Below are 26,026 nucleotides of genomic sequence, written 5' to 3'. Positions count from 1 at the left end.
GGTAAACCCTGGCTGGTGTAGATCATCCCATGCACCAAAAGGTCGTTGGTTCAATTCCCGGTCAGGGCACATACCCAGGTTGTGGGCTCAGTCCCTAGTCAGGATGCATATGGGGGGCAACTATTCAGTCTCTCTCTCTCTCTCTCTTTCTCTCTCTCTCTCTCTCTCTCTCTCTCTCTCTCTCTCTCTCCCCCCCCCCCTCCCCCCACTCCTCTCTCTCTCAAATAAATAAAAATATATATATTTTTAAAAAAGTAAAACACTCCATCTCTTTGTTATTGTTAGCTAGAATAACTAAAGCAAAATTTAAAAAGAGTTTGGGGCTGGCCAAAACCAGTTTGGCTCAGTGGATAGAGCGGCGGCCTGTGACTGAAAGGTCCCAGGTTTGATTCCGGTCAAGGGCCTTGGTTGTGGGCACATCCCCAGTAGAATGAACATCTCTCATCGATGTTTCTTACTCTCTATCCCTCTCTCTTCCTCTCTGTAAAAAAACAATAAAATATATTTTAAAAAAATAGAGTTTGGGGCTGGACCTTGATGCTAGGACAAACTCCGACTTCAGTGAGGTTGAGCTTCAGCCACTGGCCTCCCAACTGCTGCTCAAGGTGAAAATGGTGCAGGAAGCACAGAAAGAATCTCTAAGATCTGTGGTCACCAAGAAGGTAGTGGACATCAGGGAAGGGCCAAATCAAGAAACCACAGAAACCAGAGGGCAGATTGGTATCACCGGTTTCCTGAAGAGCCTTCACTGAAAGGGATTCTGAGAGTAAGCAGATTGTTTTGGATGCTGGTCTTAGGCGACGCTGCAAGGTTGAGAACCACTGCTGTAGAGCTTACAACTGTCAGAAAACACAGATATTTACACTATAGTTCATTAACAGTAGCAAAATGACAGTTACGAAGTAGCAGCGAAAATAATTTTATGGTTGGGGGTCACCACAACATGAGGAGCTGTATGGAAGGGTTGAGGCATTAGAAAGGTTGAGGACCACCGTGTTATGGGATGGACATTGTCTCTAACTGGGGAACGGTTCCCTACCTAGTCGTGTAAAACAGGTATGTAAATGCGTCCGTCTGGCCACATTAACTGGGCATGCTGAATGGGCAGCTGGGCAGTTGCCTGAGCCCACAAAGCGTGGAAGGGAAGCTGGAATAGCTCCTCTGCAGTAGCCCAATGGAGTGCGGGCTGGACTATTACAACATCCCGTGAGCGCCACCTAGTGACGACTACGGGTACGTTGGACAAGAGAATTTTCATTTTGGGGTATTTCCTACCTTGCTATCAGTCAAAAATCGAAGCTACTCATAAGGCTGAAGGACATAAAATGATCTTGAAACCTGAACTATCCACAGTGTGTTGGGTGATGTCAGAAAAATGCTCTAATGGGTACTGCGGGGCCCGGAAGAGTTGGATAATGACATGGAAATGGTTTATACAGGCTCGTGCTGCTGGGAACACAAATACATGCTCACAAGCAGGGAACCTTTCTCCCCTACAACCAACTTTGGAATGGTCTGAGGAGCTCCTGGCTTCTGTTGTCACCGGACGGTGCTCTATCAATAGCCCTTAACTGACCAACAAGAGCTGCTTGGTTTGTGGACGGCAGTTCCATGGTGAATAAATGACATCGTGGTTAGGTGGCCACTACGCTGATCAAAGAAGTAAGGACCGATCGGTTCAGTGGACTGAACTGCATGCTGTTTTCCTAGCAGCGATGGAAGAACTGAACAGTCAAATTCCCTATGTTTTTGTTCCTACAAACTCATCAGTAGTGACCAATGGCCTGGCCATCTGAGCAGGCAGGAGGGCAGTGGGAACTCGCTCCCTGTGGAAATCCCTATGGGAACTTGAGGCATGAATAAAGTAGGACACGCAGGTGTCCATCTGAAGAACTCCCTCCAGATTTGGAAGATGATGAAAATCAACCAGCAGATATGTCTGTGTGCTCTCTGGAGGCGGCCACCGGGGCCCACAAACTAAGTGTGCAGGAAGACTGCAGTGGCTCTGGGGCAGGTTCCCCGGGGCAAAGGCTTTGATCATAGCTGGCAAGTCAGACTGCTGCTGGTGGCCTACAAATGGGCCCTGATGAGTACAGACACTGAATCTGGACTGGGCTTTGCTTACTCAGCAATAGATGCAAATGCTCAGATGCTATTAAAAAAAAAACCACATGCACCAGAACAGCCCTAGCTGGTTTGGCTTAGTGGGTAGGGTGTCAGCTGTGGACTGAAGAGTCCTGGGTTCGATTCCGGTCAAGGGCATGTACCTTGGTTGCAGGCACATCCCCAGCAGGGGGTGTGCAAAAGGCAGCTGGTTGATGATTCTCTCACTGATGTTTCTAACTCTCTATCCCTCTCTCTTCCTCTGTGTAAAAAAGTCAATAAAATATATAAAACACACACACACACACACACACACACACACACAAACAAAAGCAATAACAGAACAGAAGATAATGCACCAATTATTATGGCCAATTGTCATTTCTTCAGGCCAAGGACCACCCTTTATAGCCCATGATGTCCAACACTGGGCAGAGAGATGTCCTTCTCAGAGTTTTATTTGGTAGAGAATTGGAATGCGCAATAGAAACATTGTCTAAAATGAAAGGAGATAGAGGCTGACACACCTTCATGAGTGTATGCTCACACTCAACAGGAACATGAGTGGGGCTAAAGGAGTTTCTCCACTGGATCTGGGGGAAGGCGGTGGAGAATTATGCTGGTAAGATACTGCAATTCTTCCCAAGCGGAGGAGATGGTGCAAGACTGAGATAATGACTCAGTCTTTTTCTTTCTTCTTCCTCACATCACCTCAATTGTTTTTCCATACCTGATTCAGTGGTCCTATACCCAGGGCTGCAAATGCAAGTGCCTGAAACAGCAATGATTCCTAAATAAAAGAGTTTGCAACTACATTTTATTTTATTACTTTTTTTATTTTATTGATTTTTCACAGAGAGGAAGGGAGAGGGACAGAGAGTTAGAAACATCGATGAGAGAGAAGCATCAGCTGCCTCCGGCACCCCCCAGTCCACAGGCCGACTGAGCCAAACCGGTTTCAGCAACTTTTTTTTTTTTGTAATGCCAATTTTTTTTGCCAATAGCTGACATTGCGTGGGGCTAGTAGAAAATAAATTAGAACTACAGTGGCCTCTTACAGGTATAGCTAGGCTGGAGATGGGAGCAAGCTTTTGTGGACACTGATCCCAGAAGGGGTACTAGGTGGTAATGCTGGGGTTCTTTCCCAGCATCTGGAAGAGTCCAGGAATCTGGAGAAGGCACTGAGAGTAAATTAATAAAGAGACTAAAAATATAATATAAATTTATAATTCATGGGGGAGCCAGAGGAGCTTAGCTATAGGAACCAAGTTCTCCCTATCTCCAGGCCGAGGGCTCTTTTATTCCCACATTTCGCTTTATAGCAAAGTAGATATACATATCAAAGGTAAGTCTGGTACACAGTAGGCAATTGTAAGTTTGGGGAACTGCCTTCGGCTGTTCAGGTGTTTGGCCAGCAGTAGGCAATAACATGTAGATTAAAATATCCTCAGCTGTCTGGTAGCATGTGATAATATATGCACATCTTTAAGACTGACTCATTATACCATCATCTTCTCCTCTTGGAAAGAATTGTTGTGTCTAACCAGCATAATTCTCCACCCACTTCCCCCAGATCCAGTGGGGAAATGCCCTTAGCTATTACAGCAGCAGGCAATATGTATTCAACCCTGCTGAATCCCCAAGTTCCATCAACCTTTTGAAGACACTTCTTGCGTTGATGACCTGCTGGAATTAGCTTCCAGCAAGGTGGCTGTGACAATATCAGGGGAGAGGCTCTCCCACCCTCCAGACCAATAGCAGTTTCTGTTCCCTCCTGGTACCCAAAGGGGCAAAGTGGAGGCCAGGGTCTCAGCTACCTGGAGCCAAGTGAGGGGAAAGAGGCAGTGGGGAAGCCTCAGCAGGACCAAAGGGGGGACCAGGGCTTGTATCCCAGAACACCAGGAACCTGGCATCCCATGTAGTCACAGGGTGACGCAGGGAGGATAGCTGCTGGTGATCTTTCCTGGGGGTTCTCCGTCACTGGGTCTTTGAATGGCCTCAGTGAGAGCTTTCCCATAGGGAGGCCCCATTCTCCAGCTTGGGGAACACAGCTGTCCATTGATCTCCATCTCCCTGTGGCCCCCGGGCGAGACTCGATCTCCATGCCAGGGTACTGCTCCTTCTCGGTGCGTGCCAGCTCCAGGTGGGTCGCCTCAAAGCTGCAGGGTTCATGGTACTCCACCACGACTGGACCCCACTGCCCGGTTCCATCTCCCAGGGATGGGGTACTGCAGACATCGGCCCTGTGGGCCCCGCTCATTGCTGCTGGCTCTGGTAACTACATTTTATTTTTTAAAATATATTTTATTGATTTTTTTTTTTACAGAGAGGAAGAGAGAGGGACAGAGTTAGAAACATGTATGAGAGAGAATCATCGTTCAGCTTGATTTGCACACCCCCTACTGGGGATGTGCCCACAGCCAAGGTACATGCCCTTGACAGGAATAGAACCTGGGACCCTTGAGTCCACAGGCCAATGCTCTATCCACTGAGCCAAATTGGTTTTGGTTTTTTTAAATTAAATTAAATTAAATTTAATTTAATTTAATTAATTTATTTTTCTGCAACTACATTTTAAACTTTATGTCAGAATTCATCTGCTCCATCTGCCAAAATTGATGCTAATGGTGACTGCAGCTGTATACCTGCTGATAAGAACAGCTCACAAGTTCTGCATCTGTGTAACCTCACCCTGTGAACCGGAGTGGACTGAAGGGGAGGTTACTGATCTGTTCTTACCTTCTTGATAGACTAGTGTTGCTGCCTGCAATCTAGACTAGCATAATGGCCAAAACATCTCTTCCAACAGTGCAAGAGTCTGGGGATAAATAAGAGGAGAAATAGCAGCTAAGGGAAAAATTATGAACAAATGGGTTATGTAACAAGAGACCAATATTACATTAACACCTCGAAAGAGGCTCAGAGCAAGAGATGATATCGTCTCTTAGCATGATTACATCAGACTAGAGGCCCGGTGCACGAAATTCATGCACTGGAGGGGGGGCGAGGGGAGTCCCTCAGCCAAGCCTGCCCCCTTTCACAGACTGGGAATTCTCAGGGGATGTCCTACTGACAGGGAGCGGGCCTAAGCCCCAGTCTGGCCTCCCTCTGCAGGAGGTGACCGAGCTGATCAGGGGAAGGCGCCAGCCACTTTACCCTGCTGCTGCTACTGTCACAGCCACCAAGGTGTTTTCATCAACACGGACTCCAGTCCCTTCACCATGAAAAAATGACAACTTTCTTTAGGCATTTTCAGGAAGTGTCGTTCATAGGATATGACCTTTCTTTCTTTCTTTCTTCTTTCTTTCTTTTTTTTCTTATCTTCACTTGAGGATATGTTTCCATTGATTTTTAGAGAGCATGGAAGACAGAGGGAAAGACAGAGAGAAACATCGGTGTGAGAGGGACACTTCAATTGGTTGCCTCCTGCATGAGCCCTGATCTGGGCCCCAGCCAGGGAGGAGCCTGCAACCTAGGTACATGCCCTAAATCAGAATCAAACCTGAATCCTGCAGTCGGCAGGCTGAGTCACTATCCACTGAGCTGAACTGGCTAGGGCAGGATAAGACATTTCTTAGCCCCTCCAGCAGCAGACCTTAGTTTTTCTTCCAGGAGTGATGTGGAAAAACCCTAGATCACCTTCTTGGACTCTTATTACCCAAGTTACCAAGAACACTGTGAGTGGCAGCTTACAGGGAGCTTAGCCAATGAGCCACCAGAAAAGGTGTTTCCTCTGCAGCTCATGCCCAGAGGACCCCCTGCATTGTGTTCACTGGGCTTATGGCCGCTTGGCTGGGGGCATGTCCCTAGACACACGGTGGCAGCTGCCTGGTGCACACGCCCAGGTCAGAGGCCCCACTGGGCTCTGCCCGCTGGGCTCACCCCCAGCCCAGCAGTCCCACATTTTATCTGCAGCCCTCCCTCCCTCCACGTCCTGGGTGTGGAATGCTAGCGTCCAACTCTGGTGCTATGGACGCCACTACCTTTGACGTGGAGTGATGGTTAATTTGCATATCACCCTTTCATTAGATAGGATACCTGAAAGGGTGTGTCCATGTTTGCTGGGACCACCTCTGCTTTTGCAAGATTGAATGGAAGCCTGCAAACCTGAGTGGCCTCATTCTGGGGGACATTTTCTTTTCCTTTTTCTTTTTTTAAAAATCATATTTTATTGATTTTTACAGAGAAGAAGGGAGAGAGAAAAAGAGTTAGAAATATTGATAAGAGGAGAGAATCCAAGATGGCTGCTCAGGTAGACACCTAGCCGCAGCTGCACACAACAATTTCAATAAAACACAACTAAAATATAAAATGGACATTACCCAGAACTACAGGAAAGTCGACTGACTGGAAATTCTACAACGAGAAGCAAGGAGAAAACCAGAAGGAAGTGTGGAGGAGCTGGAAAAGCCTGAGGTACGGAGAAACGTGCGGTGCGCGGAAAGGACAGAGCCGGATAGGAGGGAGGCCCAGTGCCTGGCTGGCGTTCCCTAGCAGGAAGGAGATAAAACTCCGACTGTGCTGGGCCCCACTTCCGACTGCTCTGAACCCCAGTTCTAGCCCAGACCCGGGGGACCCAGGCTCATCCATAGGGAGCTGGGCTGCGAGGCGGAACCCCTGGGCTGGGAAGCGGCGAAAGGAGGTCCCAGCGGCTGTGCCGTGGGATTGCCCCGGTGGGAAGGAGACAGGGGCTCCAGTCTGCTCTGAATGCCACCTCCAACTCCACTTCCAACTGAACCCCAATACCAGACTCATTGGGGGAGAGCATAGACTGTTTGGCAGCAGGCGAAAATCGAGGGCACCTATCTCTCAGAGGCGCTTTGCAGCGAGTACTGAAGGACCCTGAGTCTCAGGAGTCGCATAGGGCGGGGCTGACAGAAGCCAAGGCTGTAGGCTCCACCCTGAAACCCCGCCCCATCTGTAGCTGCGAAATGCGACAAGGAAATAGATCACAAAGGAAAGAAATGGAGGACAAAAAGCGACTGGATATAGAGTTCAAATCTACGCTTATAAGGTTTTTCAAGAATTTCCTAGAAAAGATGGATAAGACCTATGAGGATATGAAAAGAGATCAACTAGAATTAATAAGGAATCAACAAGAAATGATAAGGGATCAGCAAGAAATGATAAGGGATCAACAAGAAATGATAAGGGATCAACAAGAAATAAAGAATACATTGTCTGAAATAAAAAATATTATACAGAGTCCTAAAAACAGAATGGAAGATTGCAAGAATCAAGTCAAAGAGTTGGAACATAAAGAGCCAGATGACACTCCTCCACAGAAGCTAGAAGGCAAGAGAATCCAGAAAATTGAAGACAATGTAAGAAATCTCTGGGACAACTTCAAGTGAACCAACATCAGAATTATGGGGGTCCCAGAAGATGAGAGAGAGCAAGATATCGAAAACATACTGAAAGAAATAGTGACAGAAAACTTTCCCCACCTGGTGAAAGAATTAGACTTACAAGTCCAGAAAGCGCACAGAACTCCAAACAAAAGGAATCCAAAGAGGACCACACCAAGACAAATCATAATTAAAATTCCAAGAGCAAAAGACAAAGAGAGAATATTAAAAGCAGCAAGAGCTCCTATAAAGGAGCACCTATACGATTGTCAGCTGATTTCTCAACAGAAACCATGCAGGCCAGACGGGAATGGCAAGAAATATTCAAGGTGATGAATAGTAAGAACCTACAGTCAAAGATAATCTATCCAGCAAAGCTATCACTCAGAATCGAAGGTCAGATAAAGAGCTTCACTAATAAAAAAAAGTTAAAGGAGTTCATCACCACCAAACCAGAATTATATGAATTGCTGAAGGGGGTTCTTTCAGAAGAGAAAGTAAATAAAGATAAAAATTATGAACAACAAATACATAACTATCAACAAGTGAATCTAAAAACCAAGGAAATTAAAAAAAAATCTGATGAACAATATTAACTGTTGAATATAATAGAATCAGAGGTATGGAAGGGGAGTGAACTGACGATTCTTGGGGAAAAGGGAAGAGGGGGATGTGGGAATAAACTGAACATAAACTATGCACATATGGATGAGGACAACAGGGAGTGGGGAAAGGGCAGAGGGTGGGGTGGGAACCTGGTGGAGGAGAGCAATGGTGGGGTGGGGGGAGGAACATTTGTAATAATATGAACAATAAAAATTTATTTTAAAAAAAGTGGAAAAAAAAGAAATATTGATAAGAGAGAAATATTAATCAGCTGCCTCCTGCACATCCCTACTGGGGATGTGCCCTAAACCAAAGTATATTCCCTTGACTGGAATCGAACCTGGAACCCTTGAGTCTGCAGGCTGACGCTCTATCCACTGACCCAAACTGGCTATGGCCTGGGGGACATTTTTATATATGATGATTGACTGAAATGAATACTAATGACTGTGTGGGGTTCTAGTAATGTGCCAATATCTTTTGAGACGTGTTTTATGACCAGAGGCCAGTGGGGGGCTGTGAAGTAATAGAAAATATATGTATTGGTCTCTGCTCCAGTTCCTGACACAGGGCTCTAAACCCCTCAGGACTTCTTGGGTCATAGAGTGTCTTTTGTTCTAACAAGGCGACTTTGAGTGGGCTCCTGTACCTCCTGGAGGGGGGCTGGTCACCCAGAAGACCATGGTTAGTATCTTGGAACTTGGAGCCCCACCGCTCATGTTTCAGGAAGGGGAGAGGGACTGGAGATTGAGTTAGTAGCTGGTCATGCCGACCATAAAAATCCCAAAAGTATGGGGTTCAGAGAGCTCCACGGTTGGTGAACATTAACTTTTCGGGAGGTGGCACCCCAACTCTACATGGACAGAAGCTCTTGTGCTTGGTTGGGAACCTTCCAGATTTCCCCCGATGTGTCTGGCTGTTGTTCTGTATCCTTTATTATCTTCCCCTGCATTCTGCCGGCTGTTCTAGCAAATGATCCGTGTGGCCATAGGAACCTACGCTCCGTAGTCAAGTCTGTAGTAATTGTGGGTAAACTTGGTCCACTGACTACAATTGGCATCTGAACATGGGGGAAGTCTCCCGGGACTGAGCCCTCAGCCTGTGTGTGGGGTGCTAACTCTGGTTAGTGTTGGCAGTGACACTGAGCTGGTGTCAGAGAGTTACTGGGCTTGGGAAGAAACCCACACAGCTGCTGTCAGAGTGCTGTGAGGGTAGTTGTAGTGAGAGAGGAGGGGGAACACCCAGGAGGAGTGTGGGATCTGTAGCAGACTGAATTGTGCCTCCCAACTCCCATCCCGGGACCTCAGAATGGGACTGTATTTGAAGGCAGGGCTTTTTACAGAGGTGATTAAGGCAAAATGAGGCCATTAGGGTGGATCTTTATCTGACTGACTGGTGTCTTTTTTTTTTTTTTAACATTAAGGTGTCTTTTTTGTTGTTGTTAATCCTCACCCAAGGATATTTTTTCCCCCCATCGATTTTCAGACAGAGTGGAAAGGAGGGAAGGAGGGAGGAAGAGAGAAAAAACAACAACATTGATGTGAGACACATTAATTGGTTGCCACCTGAATGCACCCTCCTTCCCCCATTGAACCCATGATCTAAGCACTGAGCCACATCCGCCAGGGCTTGACTGGTGTCTTTTTTTAAATAAAAAAATATATATTTTTTATTGGATTCAGAGAGAGACAGGGAGAGGGAGAGAGAGAGAGACAGAAACATCAATGATGAGAGAGAATCACTGATTGGTTGCCTTCTGCACGGCTTACTGGGGATAGAGCCCACAACCTGGGCCTGTGCCCTGACAGGGAATCAAACCGGAGACTTCCTGGTTTATGCTCAACCACGGAGCTCTTGCGGCTGGGCGGACAGGTGTGTTTTTAAGGAAGAGGACATGTGGACACACACAGAGGCATCTGGGCTACAGAGGAAAGACCACACGAGGACACAGGGAAGTGGCCATTTCAAGCGAAGCAGAGAGGCCTTGAGATGGTAGGAGAAACCCACCCTGCCTGCTCCTTGACCTTGGACCTCCAGCTTCCAGACTGCGAGAAAATCTTTATTTCCATGGCTGACGTCACCCGGTCTGCAGCAGTTGGTCACGGCAGCCCGGAGGATCAGTGCAGGACCTCAGGTGCTGTGGCTGTGCCTCTGGCTCCTGTCCCGCCTGCTCTTTGTCTAAAACACACCTGGGTCCGTGGCTGCCCGGCCCAGAGACAGAGCTGTGCGGCTCTCCGGTCCCTCCCCGCAAGGTGCCGTGGTTCCTCCTAATCCTTCTCCAGCTGCCGGGCCTCCGAGCCCTGCGCTCCCCGGCGGCATGGCGAGGCGGGTGTGTGTGTGTGTGTGTGTGTGTGTGTGTGTGTGTGTCCCATCCCTGCTCTAGGGTCTGCTCCCCTCGCGCTCCCGGCACGCTGCAGGCCAGGCGCTCCAGTCGTTCGGTTACTAGATTGTGAAGCTCCGATTAGCGGAGGGGGGAAGCGCACCCGCCGGGCAGCTCCAGGGCTGGGATTCGGGGTGCCCGGACCCCGCGCGCCGAGGCTGAGACCCGCGCAGCCCAGGCGGTTGGGGGGATGAACCGGGCCAGCAGGCGCCCCCACCCCCACCCCGGGCACACAGTGGGCACCGGCTGCGACCCGCCTGGCTCGCGCGGACCGCGGAGGCGAGACGCCTCCTCCTGGCGTAGGGTCTGGGGGGCTGTGGCTGGGGAGGAGAGGGGGATGGGAGGGACTGGGGGAGGGGAGGGGGCTGGAGCCGCTCCTTCCCGTGCAGCCGAGCTGGCTGTCCCCTGAGAAAGCAGAAGTGAGCCGCGCCCCCGAGCCCCACTGGCGTTCGGACCTGGAAGAGAAACTTGCGGCCCGGGCTCCTTGCCAACCTCCCCCCGCCAGCCCCTCACCCTGCCCCGCCCCGCCTCGCCCTGCCCCCGGGCCGGCTCAGAGCTGGAGGGGGTTCACCGGCCCGCCCCGTCTCGCTGGATGTCAGAAAGTTGGGCCATTTCCCCGCCGCGCTTTCACCGCTAATCGGGGTGTGCCCGCCCCGCCCCGCGCCGCCCCGCCGAGGGAGGGGCCGCCGCCGGCACTGGACCGGCCGGGACCCCTCGGATCCGTCACTACAGGCCCAGCGCCCCTGGACCCTCCGCTGGGCTCCACATACCCCTGCCCCCTGCTCCCTAGGACCCCTGCCCCCTGAGCGGTCCCCGATCCTCCTCCCACCCCCCTTACCCAGCACCAGGTGCCCCACCCTAGACTCTCCGCTCTCCTCCCCGGACCCGGGCGGCTCGGTCGGGCCCCCTGGAGCCCCGCGCTGCCCCGGCCGGAGCGCGCCATGCTCCGGCTCCGGCCCCGGGGGCGCCGGCTCCCGGCGCTGCTGCTCCTGGCGCTGCTCCCGCCGCCGCTGCCCGCGCTCGCCCCGGAGCCCGCGGCGCAGGACGTGAGCCTGGGCTTGGTGAGTGGGGTCTCCCGGCCTCTGGGATCCGCAGGGGCGGGGGGGGAGAGGGGAGCTGGCGCCGGACACCAGGTCAGGCTGAGCGCTGGTTCCAGTGTCCGCAGTGACCGAGTGCGGATGGGGTCTGGGATCCCGGATTCTAGGAAGCGTCGGGGTTGGAACCAGGGTTTGAAGATTGGAATGGGACGGGGCGGGGGAGTTGGGCACCAGGACTCGGGGGCTAGAAGACTGCCAACCCAGGGCGGGAGGGCAGGGCCTGGAGAGGGGCGCCCCGGCTCCGGACTGGTGAGCGGCGAGGCTTGCAGAAAGCAGAGTCCCACCGCTCCCGCCCTGCCCGCCTCACCTGCTCACTCCTACCGCCCAGGACTGGCTGACCCGCTATGGCTACCTGCCACCTCCCCACCCAGCCCAGGCCCAGCTGCAGAGCCTTGAGAAGCTTCAGGATGCCATCAAGGTGATGCAGAGGTTTGCTGGGCTGCCCGAGACCGGCCAACTGGGTAGGTGCCCCCAGCCCTGCCTCCCTCCGCACTCACCAGCCTGACCATTACCCAGCTGTTCCTAAACCTCAGCCTGTGCAGAGTCAAGGGGGTTAGGACGCTGCTGAACTCAGGCCCTCACCCAAGAAATACCAAAAATGTATGAGAATCGCTTATGTGAGAGGCCATTTCAGGCCTGGACCCAGAGTGAGCAAAGTAGATAAGTCCCTGCTCTCATAGAGCTAACCTTCCGGAGACAGACACATTCTGGAGGCCAGAAACAGAAATAGGCAGGACAATTTCAGAGAGTGGTGTTTTCGAAGAAAATAAAACGCTAATAGCGCTGAGGGGCTGGGCTGGCCAGGTCAGGGTCCTCTGACAGGAGTCACGGGAGCCGAGAGGAATTCCTATGACACAGAGAACTCACAGGACATCCCGAGGAGCAGCCAGCCGCGGGGAAGATGCGGGAGAAGAGGGTACCAGGCCAATGCAGAGGCTCTGTGGCTGGCACAGGCTGTGCACCTGTGAGGAGAGAGGGCTAAGGAGCTAAGCAGAGGCCTGGTTGGGGGTGGGGTGGGGGGGCTTCAAAGGGTTTGGGTTTGATTCCAAAGCACGGCCAGAAGCCATGGAAGGGTCTGAAGGAGGAAGGCAACATGGTCTGTATTGCAGCTTTACATTTATTTCCTTTGGTTGCTGATGGAGAATGGTGGGTGGGGAGCACGGAGGCCGGCAAGGAGGTCGTGCCGGGTGCGGGCAAGGGCTGATGGCGGGACGTGTGATGAGACACGGTGGACTCCAGAGTGCCTTTTGGAGGCGGAGCTAAGAGGCTCATCTGTCGGGTTGAATGGGGAAGAAGAGAGAAGTGGTGGGTTCCTGGCTGGCGGTGAGGGAAGGCAGGGTGTTCCCCTGCCCTGGCCGCTGCCCAGCAGAGCTGGCATCCACACGTGCTCAGTGACACGTCGTGGCCTCCGCCATCGAGGTGAGGTCTGACCGTCTGTGGAGGCGGAGGAGTCTGCCGGAAAATGAGCTCAGCTGGAAAAGGGGGTTCCAGGCAGCTCTCACCCAGGAGCGGGTGGTTAGTCACAGGAAACCAGAGGCCCAGCCGGCATGGGGACTCTGGGCAGATTTTATCTAGACAAGATAGGGTCTTGGAGCCTCTGGTGTGGGTGTGGGCACCCTCCTAGGGGTTTCCAGCCTCAGAGAGGAGTCTGCACTGCACCCACAGGGCTCCGGGAAGTTCCCCGCCTGAGGCTCTGAGCACCACTGGAGGCAGCCAGGCCCTCCAGGGCCAGGTGCCCGTTGGTATGAGCTGGCTTACAGAATCAGACCGCCTGGGTTCCAATCCAAGTGGGGGCACATGTCTTAATCTCCCTGAACCCGTTTCCCATGTGGGAAGTTAGCTGGCATCATGGCTATGGCAGGTTGTCCTGCTGATCCCGCTCCCCCAACCCGTCCCACAGACCCAGTCACCATAGCCACCATGCATAGGCCCCGCTGCTCTCTGCCTGACGTGCTGGGGGTGGCGGAGCTGGTCAGGCGGCGGCGCCGGCGCTATGCTCTGAGCGGCAGTACTTGGAAGAAGCAGACCCTGACATGGAGGTAGGTGCTGGTGCCTGCCCCGCCCTGGGCTGGCCTGCTGGGCCCCGGTCTCTGTCTCCCCGGCTGTCCTTACCCCCATCCCTCTTTCCCCAGGATAGATTCCTTCCCCCGGAGCTCGGCGCTGAGCCAGGAGACCGTGCGGATTCTCATGCACCACGCCCTGACCACCTGGGGCATTGAGTCCGGCCTCAAGTTCCAGGAGGTGGGTCATCAGGGCTCACCGGAGCCGGACATCCTCATCGACTTTGTCCGGGCCTACCACCAGGACAGCTACCCCTTCGATGGGCAGGGGGGCACCCTCGCCCACGCCTTCTTCCCCGGGGAGCATTCCATCTCCGGGGACACTCACTTCGACGATGAAGAAATCTGGACTTTTGGGTCAAAAGGTACAATGTCCCTTCTTCTGAGAAGTCCTCTCCTCAGGTCTGTCTGTCTGTCCTTTAAGAATTAGGTTTAAATTACATTTGTTGATGGAGGCGGTATCCGTTGGGCTTCTCCAGGAAAACAGAACCAATACGATGTGTGTGTGTGTGTGTGTGTGTGTGTGTGTGTGTGCGCGCGCGCGCGCGCAAGCACATGGGTGTGCTTCATTTTAAGGCATTGGTATACGGAATTGTGGTCCTGGCAAGTCCAAAATCGGTAAGGCAAGTCCCCAGGCTGGAAGTTCAGATGAGAATTGATGTTGCCATTTTGAGTCCAAAATCTGTAGGGCCAGCTGAAACCGGTTTGACTCAGTGGCTAGACACTTGTGTCAAACACAAGGCCCGCGGGCCAAATCCGTCCCGCCAGGCCTTGCAATGTGGCCCGCACCGCGCTGTCATCACTGCACTCCGCTGCGTTTCCATCACAATGACAGTTTATGACTGTTCAGTAAACCATTCGGCCCGCGATTTAGGCTGGATTTTAGATTTTGGCCCCTTCTCTGATTGAGTTCGGCACCCCTAGGCTAGAGCATCGACCTGTGGACTGAAAGGTCCCAGGTTCGATTCCAGTCAAGGGCATGTACCTTGGTTGTGGGCACATCCCCAGTAGGGGGTGTGCAGGAGGCAGCTGATCGATGATTCTCTCTCATCAGTGTTTCTAGCTTTCTATCCCTTTCTCTTCCTCTCTGTAAAAAATCAATAAAATATATATTTTTAAAAATCTGTAGGGCCAGCCAACTGGCTGGAAACCCAAGCAGGCTTTCTATGTTGCAGTCCGAAGGCAGGATTCTTTTTCCGGGAAAGCTCAGTGTTTTGCTCTTAAGCCCTTCAGCTCATTAGGTGAGGCCTGCCCACAGAATGGAGAGTAATCTGCTTTACTTAGAATTGCACCTACAAAATAACCTCCAGAGCAGCATCGAGGCTAGCATTTGACCAAGCAACTGGGCGCCATCATCTGGCCACTCTGACACAGAAAACGACCCATCCAAGAGGCCTGTGAGTGCCCAGCTCCGAGCTGGGGCCGAGAACTTAAAAAGGCAAAAACGCAGTTCTGTGCAGCCCCTGAGTCAGAAGAGTAAGAGGCGGTTGCTACACATCATGACACAACCACAAGGAGTTACAACAGGGAAGTCCTCAAGCCTGCGGGTGCTCAGAGAGAGGACTGATTTGAGGCTTTGGGCTGCAGGAGACTTCCTGGAAGCAGTGACTCTGCTCTCTCTCTCTGTCTCTCTCTCTCTGTCTCTCTCTCTCACTCACACACACACACACACACACACACACACACTGAGTGCCAACTAGCACACCAGGCCCTGCTCTCCTAGAGTATACAGGGAGGGGGTGAGGTTCAATATGGAAGCACAAGCCAGTGAGCTGGCCGAGTGCAGGATGGTCATGTGGTCAGGGATGAGAGCACTGGGGTGAGAGGTGGCCAAGGACATTGGGGGCTGGGAGGCAAACAGCACAGTGTCAGGAGGGGGGGTGGGAGGTTTCATATCACACAAAGGGGCCTTGGGGAGCACTGGGAGGCATCTGAATTGTAGGGTTCTGTAGGAATCGATGTGGAAGGTTTTGCATTCTAGAGGTGCTACTGGCTGAGGTGCAGGGCAAGATAGGGCAGGCAGGCGGACAGTTGGTACAGAGCCAACTCGAGGATGGTGGTGGGAGATGGGGGTTGGTGAATGGAGGGCAGTGGGTGGCTCTGAGGGACGTTTAATCAGGATGGGTCAAGGTTGGGGTCTGACTGGATCCTGGGGACAAAGGGTATAGGAGGTTGGCGTGCTGGCCTCTGGAGGACAGTCCTGGTAATGCAGGTGGGAAGTGTGGGGGCAGGAGCAGCAGGCTGCGGGAAGGTAGGGGTAAGTTTACGTGGGTATGTGTCTGTAGAGCTATGGGCAGTCGGTGCAGCCAGTGCATGCTTTGGTGGTTCAGAATATTGCTCTAGAGCAGTGGTCGGCAAACTCATTAGTCAACACAGCCAAACATCCACAGGATAAGGATTGACATTTCTTTCTTTTTTCTTTTTTTCTTTTTAATATATTTTATTGATTTTTTACAGAGAGGAAGGGAGAAGGATAGAGAGCCAGAAATGTCGATGAGAGAGAAACATCGACCAGCTGCCTCTTGCACACCTCCTACTGGGAATGTGCCCGCAACCAATGTACATGCCCTTGACCGGAATCGAACCTGGGACCTTTCAGTCCGCAGACCGACACTCTATTCACTGAGCCAAACCAGTTTCGGCAAGGATTGACATTTCTTTTGAGAGCCGAAAACCGACTTCTGCACATGGGCCATGAAGTTTCAATCAAATACCCGCTCGTGGTATTTTGTGGAAGAGCCACACTCAAGGGGCCAAAGAGCCACATGTGGCTCATGAGCTTGGGCTCCTGTGACTTAGGTTAGGTTCCCCAGAATGGGAGCTCGACGTAAATTCTTAGGCAAGCAGTTTCTCAGGGGTACGTTCTCAGGGGAACGGGAAGCAGGAGCCTGGGGAAAGAGCTGAGCAAGGATGTGGTCTCAGCCAGAGGAGCCTGACCCGGCTCGGAGCTCTGGAGCACTAGGGGTGCCTCATAGTTGGCCCTCCCTGGAGGCCACGTGCCCAGCTCTCCTCGTCCTGCATCCGCCCGCCATTGTGACCTGCTGGGCAGAGGTGGCCTGGGAGGGAGAGAGAGCCATTTTCTGAGGCGGGGGCAGCCAGGGCATCGGCACACCGGCTCAGAGAGGTTTTGGGCAAGGTACAGCTAGTAGCCACAATAGCGAGACTGTGTGACACAGCATTTAAGAACACAAGCTCTTTTTAAAAAATATATATTTAATTGATTTTTTACAGAGAAGAAGGGAGAGGGATAGAGAGCTAGAAACATCGATGAGAGAAAAACATTGACCAGCTGCCTCCTGCACACCCCCTACCAGGGATGTGCCCGCAAGCAATGCTCTTGACTGGAATCGAACCTGGGACCCTTCAGTCCTCAGGCAGGCGCTCTATCCATTGAGCTAAACCGGCCTCAGCTAACAACACAAGTTCTTGCTGGCTTGTGTGGTTCAGTGGGTTGGTGTCATCCCCTGCCCTGAAAGGTTGTAGGTTTGATACCCAAGGCACATGCCTAGGTTTCAGGCTCCATCCCCAGTTGGGGATATGCAGGAGGCAGCCTATCAATGTCTCTCTCTCTCTCTCTCTCTCTCTCTCTCTCTCTCTCTCTCTCTCTCTCTCTCTCTCTCCCTACCTCTCTTTCTCTCTCTCTTTTCCTCTCAAAAACAAAACACAACAAAAGATTGCAAGCTTGAAGCAGAACTCAAGGCTGGGTTATAGTCCTCTGTTTGCTATGTGTGTAAGTTACTTGACTTCAGTGTGCTTAGTTTTTGTGCTTAGTTTTTGCACGGAGAAATGAGAATAACATTACCCGTTGGTAGTGTGGATTTACGGATTAAGTGAGTAATTCGCCTCCTGCTCTCTGCACAAGGCCTGACACAGAGTCGTGCTCTGTTCATGGCCGGCTGCTGTCTGGTCTGAGCCTGCTGGCAGATTTGAGAGTCGGAGGTCCTGGAGGGTTGGTGAGGAGGAGAGTGTGGCATTTGAAGGTCAAATATAGAGCTGTGGAGAGCCCCATAGTAAAGGGGAAGGCATCAGGGGAGGGGAAATCAAAGAAATAAAGAAAGAACAGGCCAAAAGGTGATCAAGAACAAGACTGAAAGCGGAAGTGGCCAGCATGGCAAACCGATCCCGTGAGTGACATGGACTTGGATTTGGCCATGTGGGAATGAAGTGACCTTGGTGTCTGTAGGCTTGGTGGATGGGGGAAGAGTCCAGACCACAGGAGGGGTAGGCGTGAGAGGAACTGAGGGAGTGGACGGACAGGTCTAGGGAGTGTCTTAGGATGCGGGGCTCTTGAGAGCACTCAGGATGCCGACTGAGTTAATAGGAAGGAAGGGTTGGTGGATGGACGGATAAACAGACGGATGGATGGATGGAAGCAGGGGAGGGTGCAGGCATGGACGAATGGGTGGGGCATTGTTCTCGTCCTTGAGGAGTTGAGCAAGGCAGGGTCCTGGAACAGGGCAGGGCAGCAGGTGAGCGGGGGTGGGGAGCAGGGATGGTGGTGGTAGTGGTGAAGCTATCCGTTCTGGGTACACAGGAAATTACATAGGGCGGCCTGTCTTGAAATAGGAAATGCATTTGTCAGCATCTGTCGCCTAAGAGCTGGGGGCTGGACCTGGGTGGTAACTTGAGGGGCGGTGGGCTTGGAATTGAGGCTGAGTGCCTGAGAGCAAAGCAGCTTCCAGCCGAGGCCCAGGGCAAGGTTAAGAGAAGGTATTGAGAACGACCATAGACCTGTGGTCGGCAAACCGCGGCTCTCGAACCTTATGCAGCTCTTTGGCCCCTTGAGTGTGGCTCTTCCACAAAATACCAGGGCCTGGGCGAGTCTATTTTGAAGAAGTGGCATTAGAAAAAGTTTAAGTTTAAAAAATTTGGCTCTCAAAAGAAATTTCAATCGTTGTGCTGTTGATGTTTGACTTTGTTGGGTAATTTCCCCCAGCTGCATAGCATGAGAAGAGTGCAAGGAAGGGGTGTGGCCAAAGGAGAGGCAAGGGGGGGGGGGGGGGCAGTGAAAGGTGAAAGAGTCCTACATGATTAAGACACCTCACTCGCCCTGGCCAGTGTTATTAGGTGGTTAGAGTGTTGGCCCAAGCATGGATTCCCAGTCAAGGGGACATACCTAGGTTTTGGGGTTTGCCCAGTAGGACAAGTCGGGGAGGCAACCAGCCGATGCACATCGATGTTTCTCTCTCTCTCTCTCTCTCTCTCTCTCTCTCTCTCTCTCTCTCTCTCTCTCTCTCTCTCTCTCTCTCTCTCTCTCTCTCTCTCCTTCCCTCCCTTCTCTTTCTCTCTCCCTCCTTCTCTTCCTCTATCCTTCCCTCCCTCCTTCCTTTCCACTCTCTCTGAAAAGCAATGGAAAAAATATCCTCATGTGAGGACAACAGCAGCAGCAACAACAACAACAAAAACCCACCAAACTTCCTCATTTCTCAGAAAAAGGACCCAGAGCAACGGGAACCACAGGCAGCACAGGACCTCCTCAGGACCCCTGAGTGTGAACAAGACCATCGGAGGTCCTTGCTGAGAGCGGGCCAGCACAGCCTGCGCTTCAGCCTCTCAGTGCCTCGGTGTCCTGGCCTGGAAACGGTGGTGGGAGGTGGGGGTTTTGTGAGGAGTAAATGAGGACAAGTGTTTGCTCCTCCTCTTACGACTTACACATTTCCCTCTTAGACTCTCACTTAGCAGCTGAGAGAAAACTGCTTCTCAGTTCCTAGGCCACGTCCAATTAAGCCATGTTCAGCACTGCCGATGCCGGTTAGAGGTTTCCATGAAGTAAATCAACATGGGGGGGGGGGAGCTATGCCTCCTGGGGGCTCCTCGCCCCTCTCACTGTCTCTGTCTCTTTTGGCCTCTCACCTGCGAAGCGGGGGGCCAGCAGGAAGCTTGCGCATGGAAGAGGAGCTGAGGTTTGGCCAGCAGCTGGGAATGTAGAGAGGCTTGCTTCTGGCGCCTGGGCTGGGTCCCCAAGGAAGAGGCCTCCGTGTGCAGAGAGAGGCAGGGAGTGAGGCTGAGCACCCAGGCCAGCAGACTGTGGTCAGAGAGTGCATGCTGAGGCTGCGGCTTCTGAGGAGATGGATGGGGGCTGCAGTGGTGGGAGGAGAGGCCAGGACCCCAGAGGGGTGGGGAGCGGCAGAGGCTGTGGGAGGGAGAGATGGGAAAGGGCCACAGAGATGGGAGGAGGGGAGGGGGGAGGACCATGGGGGTGGGAGCAGGATTCTGAAGGTCTCAGGAGCAGAGGCCAAGGTGACTGAGCAGCATTCCTCATGGGTGGGAGTGCGGAGGGTGTCGAGGGGTGGGGGGGACCTCTGACCACCGGCTGGAGCTGGGAGAGGGAAACTGGAAGGGCTGGGACTTTCCTTGAGGGAACTGTGTGCACCCCAGTCTCCTGCTTCCCCTCCCCCATCTCTCTCTGGTCAGGCCTACGTCAGTGAGGCTAGTCTTCCTTGGGCCAGACTGTCTCCTCCTGACCTTTCCCTAACCCAGTGGTCGGCAAACTCATTAGTCAACAGAGCCAAATATCAATGGTACAACAGCGATTGAAATGTCTTTTGAGAGCTCAATTTTTTAAAACTTAAACTTCTTCTAACGCCACTTCTTCAAAATAGACTCGCCCAGGCCGTGGTATTTCCTGGAAGAGCCACACTCGAGGGGCCAAAGAGCCGCATGTGGCTCGAGAGCCGTAATTTGCCGACCACGGCCATGTAAGCCCAGGATCCCAGGGTCTGGCACTGCTGAGCAAAAATACTGTCTGAATAAGTCAACTCCTACAGGAAGGCTGAAGTGGCTCAGGGAGGCTTTTGGGCAGAGGACGCTGTTCCTCCTCTGAGGGTCTCCTGGCTATTCCTGGCTGCCAGCAGGCCCCGCTCCCAGGGGCTTCCTCACTGCCCTGTTCCTGGCTGCTCCAGCTCCAGCTCCAGCCCAGTCTCCCTTCCTCCCCAGATGGTGAGGGGACAGACCTGTTTGCAGTGGCAGTCCATGAGTTTGGCCACGCCCTGGGCCTGGGCCACTCCTCTGCCCCTGACTCCATCATGAGGCCCTTTTACCAGGGTCCTGTCGGCGATCCCACCAAGTACCGGCTGTCCCAGGATGACCGTGAAGGCCTGCAGCAGCTCTATGGTACAGGGAGTTGTGTGTGGGGGGGGGGAGTGTGGGGTGAGAGGGGGTTGGAGGGTGCTCCCCATGTGGCATCTGCAGCAGGGTCGGGGAACACATGTCTCTCTGACTCTCTCTCTCAGGGAAAGCACCCCAAACCCCATATGATGAGCCCACAAGGAAACCCCTGGCTCCTCCTCCTCTGCCCCCCGCCCAGCCCCCAGGAAGGTGAGTCCTCCTCCAGCTTTGCAATCTTGGGTGAGCAGCCTCCCCTCCCCAGGGTGTCCTCTTTGGTGCGGGGGCTCAGTAAGAGTCCCCCCAGGGCTGTCCTCAAGGTGAAGTACAGAGAGGAGGAGCCCTGACCCCTTTCTCCTCACCTCTCCTTTCCTCCTCAGCCCCTCCCTTCCTGTCCCTGATCGATGTGATGGCAATTTTGATGCTATCGCCAACATCCGTGGGGAAACCTTCTTCTTCAAAGGTGAGTCACTTGGGATATTCCTCGGCCCCACAGAGTTGGTCTCCTGCCCACTGAGGGTGACCCACCAGGCCTGTGGGGTTTCCCAGGACACGGACTTTCAAGGAGGGTGGGAGTGGCTCTCTGTGGAGCACACCAGGCACTGCCCTTCCCCAACCCCTTTCTTTCCCCAGAGCACACTCTCTGAGGCTCCCCGGAGCCTTTCCGCCCCTACCTCCCCCAGGCTGTGGCCTTGCTGTTTCTCCTAAGCCCTACTTTTGCCTCTGTAACTTGCTTCCTGAACCCAGCCAGCTCAGCTGGCTCCCTTATCCCAGGGCTCACTTCTTCTACCTGTGTGACTTTCTACACAAACTTTTGCTTGTATTTGACAAACACACACACACATTGGGGGTGGCGGTAGAAGGAAAGACCCGGGCCAGCTGGTCACCCTAGTAAGGTGACCAGACATCCTGCTTTTGGCGGGACAGTCCCGATTTTTAACAGTTTGTCGCACGAAAAGCGGGACGTCTCATCACCTAGAGCCACTGGACACTTTGGTTTCCAGATGGACCTCTCACCCAGCGCTAAGTCCCAGCCGCCCGCACACCCTGGGGGACAAGGCCATTTGCCATCTCTCGCTCCAGGCCCACCCCTTCTCCCACAGGCCCCTGGTTCTGGCGCCTCCAACCCTCAGGACAGCTGGTGTCCCCCCGGCCTGCCCGGCTCCACCGCTTCTGGGAGGGTCTGCCCCCCAAGGTGAATGTCATCCAGGCTGCCTACACCCGGCACCGGGACGGCCGAATCCTGCTCTTCAGTGGTGAGTGGGGCGCCCCACGGGCGAGGCCGGGCCAAGGGGGAGGGGCACCCAGCTCCCTCCCTCACCAGGCTCCCTGCCCGCAGGCCCCTGGTTCTGGGTGTTCAAGGACCGGCAGCTAGAGGGCGCCGCGCGGCCGCTGGCCGAGCTGGGGCTGCCGCAGGGGGAGGAGGTGGACGCCGTGTTCTCGTGGCCGCTCAACGGCAAGACCTACCTGGTCCGGGGCCACCGCTACTGGCGGTTCGACGAGGCGGCCGCGCGCCCGGACCCGGGCTACCCGCGCGACCTGAGTCTCTGGGAGGGCGCGCCTCCCAGCCCCGACGACGTCGCCGTCAGCAACGACGGTAGGAGAGCCCGCGCCCGGCGGCTTGCAAGCGGCTGGCCCTGGGGCTGGGACTAGAGGTCACCCCCGGGGGCGTAGGGAGGAAAAGGGGGAACCTCGAGGAGCCGTCGGGTGGGCAGGGCTCGGGCAGCCCGCACCAGCCCAGCATCTCTCTCTCTCTCTCTCTCTCTCTCTCTCTCTCTCTCTCTCTCTCTCTCTCTCTCTCTCTCTCTCTCCCCCTCTCCCCCACCTCCTCCGCAGGGGACACCTACTTCTTCAAGGGCGCCCACTACTGGCGCTTCCCCAAGGGCACCGTCAAGGCCGAGCCGGACTCCCCCCGGCCCATGGGCCCCCAGTGGCTGGACTGCCCGGCCCCCAGCGCCGGCCCCCGCCCCCCCAGGCCCCCCAGAGCCACGATCCAGTCCGAACCCTGCGACTGTCAGTGTGAGATCAGCCGGGCGGCTGGGCGGCTGTCCGTGTCCCTCCTGCTGCTCCTGCTGCCCCTGCTGGTGGGGGGCATCGCCCCCCGCTGAGGGGGGACACCTCCTCCCGCTGAGGGGGACACCGCCTCCCGCTGAGGGGGACACCGCCTCCCGCTGAGGGGGGACATCTCCCGCTGAGGGGGACACCGCCTCCCGCTGAGGGGGGACACCTCCTCCCGCTGAGGGGGGACACCTCCTCCCGCTGAGGGGGGACACCTCCTCCCGCTGAGGGGGGCCATCATCCCCCACTGAGGGGAACACCGCCCCCCGCTGAGGGGGACACCGCCTCCCGCTGAGGGGAGACACCGCCTCCCGCTGAGGGGGGACACCTCCTCCCGCTGAGGGGGGCCATCATCCCCCACTGAGGGGAACACCGCCCCCCGCTGAGGGGAACACCGCCTCCCGCTGAGGGGGGACACCTCCTCCCGCTGAGGGGGGACACCGCCTCCCGCTGAGGGGGGACATCTCCCGGTGAGGGGGACATCTCCCGCTGAGGGGGGACATCTCCCGGTGAGGGGGGACATCTCCCGCTGAGGGGGGGACATCTCCCGGTGAGGGGGACATCTCCTCCTGCTGAGGGGGGACACCTCCCGCTGAGGGGGACATCTCCCGCTGAGGGGAACACCGCCTCCCGCTGAGGGGGGACATCTCCCGCTGAGGGGGGACATCTCCCGCTGAGGGGGACATCTCCCGCTGAGGGGGGACATCGCCCCCCCCCGCTGAGGGGGACATCTCCTCCCGCTGAGGGGGGACACCGCCTCCCGGTGAGGGGGACATCTCCCGCTGAGGGGGGACATCTCCCGGTGAGGGGGGACATCTCCCGCTGAGGGGGGACATCTCCCGGTGAGGGGGACATCTCCTCCTGCTGAGGGGGGACACCTCCGCTGAGGGGGACATCTCCCGCTGAGGGGAACACCGCCTCCCGCTGAGGGGGGACATCTCCCGCTGAGGGGGGACATCTCCCGCTGAGGGGGACATCTCCCGCTGAGGGGGGACATCGCCCCCCCCCGCTGAGGGGGACACCTCCTCCCGCTGAGGGGGGACACCGCCTCCCGCTGAGGGGGACATCTCCTCCCGCTGAGGGGGGACACCTCCTCCCGCTGAAGGGGGACACCTCCTCCCGCTGAGGGGGACATCTCCTCCCGCTGAGGGGGGACACCTCCTCCCGCTGAGGGGGACATCTCCCGCTGAGGGGGGACATCTCCCACTGAGGGGGGACATCTCCCGCTGAGGGGGACATCTCCTCCCGCTGAGGGGGGACACCTCCTCCCGCTGAGGGGGGACACCTCCTCCCGCTGAGGGGGGACACCTCCTCCCGCTGAGGGGGACATCTCCCGCTGAGGGGGGACACCTCCTCCTGCTGAGGGGAACACCGCCCCCCGCTGAGGGGAACATCGCCTCCCGCTGAGGGGGACATCTCCCGCTGAGGGGAACACCTCCTCCCGCTGAGGGGGGACATCTCCTGCTGAGAGGGACATCTCCCGCTGAGGGGGGACATCGGCCCCCCCCCCCCCCGCTGAGGGGAACACCGCCCCCCGCTGAGGGGGGACATCTCCCGCTGAGGGGAAAACCGCCTCCCGCTGAGGGGAACATCGCCCCCCGCTGAGGGGGGACAGGACGCTAGCTACATGGCGGGCCCGTCCTCCCACCACCGGCCTGTAGGGGGTGGTGATCGCTGCCCAGCTCCATCCTGTTCCCAGGGCAGCCCAGCAAGGTGGGTAGAGCTAAGCCCGGGGGGAAAGGGTGGGGTGGGTGGGAGACAAAGGCGTGCCCTGGAACCGCACACAGGAAGTGCTCAGCCTCCTCCCCCCTGGCCTTGACGCTGGGTGGCCTTCCCAGGACTGTGCTTTCCCAGAATGGCTGGCTTTTCTCAGAACACAGCCTGCTGACTCCTTGCAGCACAAGCCCTGCCTGACAACAGCTGCTCAGGTGCCAGGGTCTTTAGAGGACAGGCCCCATTGGGAGACAGAACCGCAGCACTCCCTCCCCCCTCACTTTTCCCCAAGTTTCTCACCCAGTACCGCTTCCACCAGGTCCCAGTCAACACCACATGGGAGGGGAACTGGGACCCAGGCCTGAGACCACCCTGGGCACCAGTGCTGTACGTTCTGGGTGACACCGATGACCACAAGGGTGACCTTCCACAGGCTGGCCCTGGACCTCCTTGCCAGTCACCACTCTGAATCCGGAATTGTTCCATTCAACAGGGCACCCTCCCTATCTGTAAAAACCTCTTTTTGCCTGCACACTGCGTGTCTGCAGTTCCCTCAAGGAGAACTGCTTGGCTCCTGTCCGCTCAATGCTGACGGAAAGACAGTAGATTGAGCGCCCTCTTAACCTGGGTCCCTGCTTCCTCAGCACTCCTGGGTGATGAGTGGGTGAAACCGGAGCCATCTCGTTCATGGCCCACTCTCCACAGAACTCGGGATCCAAATCAGTGCCTCTGGAACTGTGCTTCTGGAACATTCCACATCAGCATCACCCAGGGAACTTTTAACATGCAAATTCCATGCCCTCATCCTCAATCTTCTCTTGGGATGTGGCCAGAAGTCTGCATTTGAGCAAGCTGGGGTGGGGTGGGGTGGCCTGATGGGCAAGGAGGCAGCCTTGTGGCTTTTCTGTGTCTCTGCCGTGTTCTCCCAGGAGCCAACCTTTCCATGTCCCCTACGGAGCCACGCTGATGGCCACAGTTGATATGGGTCACCCCTATGGTTGGAATCACTTAGTGACCTTTTCTAGGGTTGCTATGCAGCGTCCTGCTCCACGGTGCTCCCTGGAGCTGGGGCTGTGGGCTGCAGTCCCAGTGAGCACCGACAGTGCCTGCTGTGTATCAAGGCAAGCACACCTATGACCAGTCCATGACCTGAGAGCTGTAAGCCATCTGAGGCTCTGTCAGGATCCCTTTTAAGAACAAGGAGGGGGAAATTTGTATTTTAAAAGCTTATTAAGTTGGATTGGCTCAGTGGATAGAGCTTCAGCTTGCGGACTGAAGAGTTCCGGGCTTGAATCTGGTCAAGGACACATGCCCAGGTTTTGGGCTTGATCCTAGGTAGGGGGCGTGCAGGAGGCAGCAGATCAATGATTCTCTCTCATTACTGATGTTTCTATCTCTCCCTCTCCCTTCCTCTCTGAAATCAATAAAAATATATTTTAAAAATAAAAAAAGAGATAGCACCCTAACTGGGATAGAGTTTGGCTCAGTAGAGTGTCGGCCTTCGGACTCAAGGGTCCAGGTTCAATTCTAGTCAAGAGCATGTACCTTGGTTGTGGG

At 54.9% G+C, this 26,026-nt stretch overlaps 1 protein-coding gene and 1 long non-coding RNA gene across 2 annotated transcripts; both read left to right on the top strand.

The window, feature by feature from the left end:
• Positions 1-11,124: 11,124 nt before the first annotated feature.
• On the top strand, positions 11,125-22,826 carry MMP25 (matrix metallopeptidase 25). The gene is made up of 10 exons (XM_036409862.2): positions 11,125-11,498; positions 11,863-11,995; positions 13,435-13,573; positions 13,667-13,959; positions 20,531-20,707; positions 20,827-20,911; positions 21,079-21,161; positions 21,802-21,954; positions 22,038-22,295; positions 22,535-22,826. The coding sequence occupies exons 1-10, from the start codon at positions 11,379-11,381 to the stop codon at positions 22,804-22,806; spliced, it is 1,713 nt and encodes a 570-aa protein (XP_036265755.1). The 5' UTR covers positions 11,125-11,378; the 3' UTR covers positions 22,807-22,826.
• A 1,468-nt stretch (positions 22,827-24,294) lies between these two features.
• Positions 24,295-25,699, top strand: LOC123651179. The gene is made up of 2 exons (XR_006739709.1): positions 24,295-25,294; positions 25,354-25,699. It is a non-coding gene; the product is annotated as an uncharacterized LOC123651179 (long non-coding RNA).
• The last annotated feature ends 327 nt before the right edge of the window (positions 25,700-26,026 follow it).

The sequence above is a fragment of the Pipistrellus kuhlii genome, unplaced genomic scaffold, assembly GCF_014108245.1.
Source record: "Pipistrellus kuhlii isolate mPipKuh1 unplaced genomic scaffold, mPipKuh1.p scaffold_m20_p_4, whole genome shotgun sequence".
Taxonomy (NCBI): Eukaryota; Metazoa; Chordata; class Mammalia; order Chiroptera; family Vespertilionidae; genus Pipistrellus; species Pipistrellus kuhlii.
Note: the sequence above shows the minus strand (reverse complement) of the source record. Positions and strands in the feature narration are given on the sequence as shown.

Excerpts from the sequence above, each read along its gene's own strand:
- MMP25 (XM_036409862.2), top strand. The coding sequence starts at position 11,379 with ATGCTCCGGCTCCGGCCCCGGGGGCGCCGGCTCCCGGCGCTGCTGCTC. Across the intron at positions 20,708-20,826 it reads AGGCCTGCAGCAGCTCTATG|GGAAAGCACCCCAAACCCCA; the intron begins GTACAGGGAGTT and ends TCTCTCTCTCAG. Across the intron at positions 22,296-22,534 it reads CGTCGCCGTCAGCAACGACG|GGGACACCTACTTCTTCAAG; the intron begins GTAGGAGAGCCC and ends CCTCCTCCGCAG.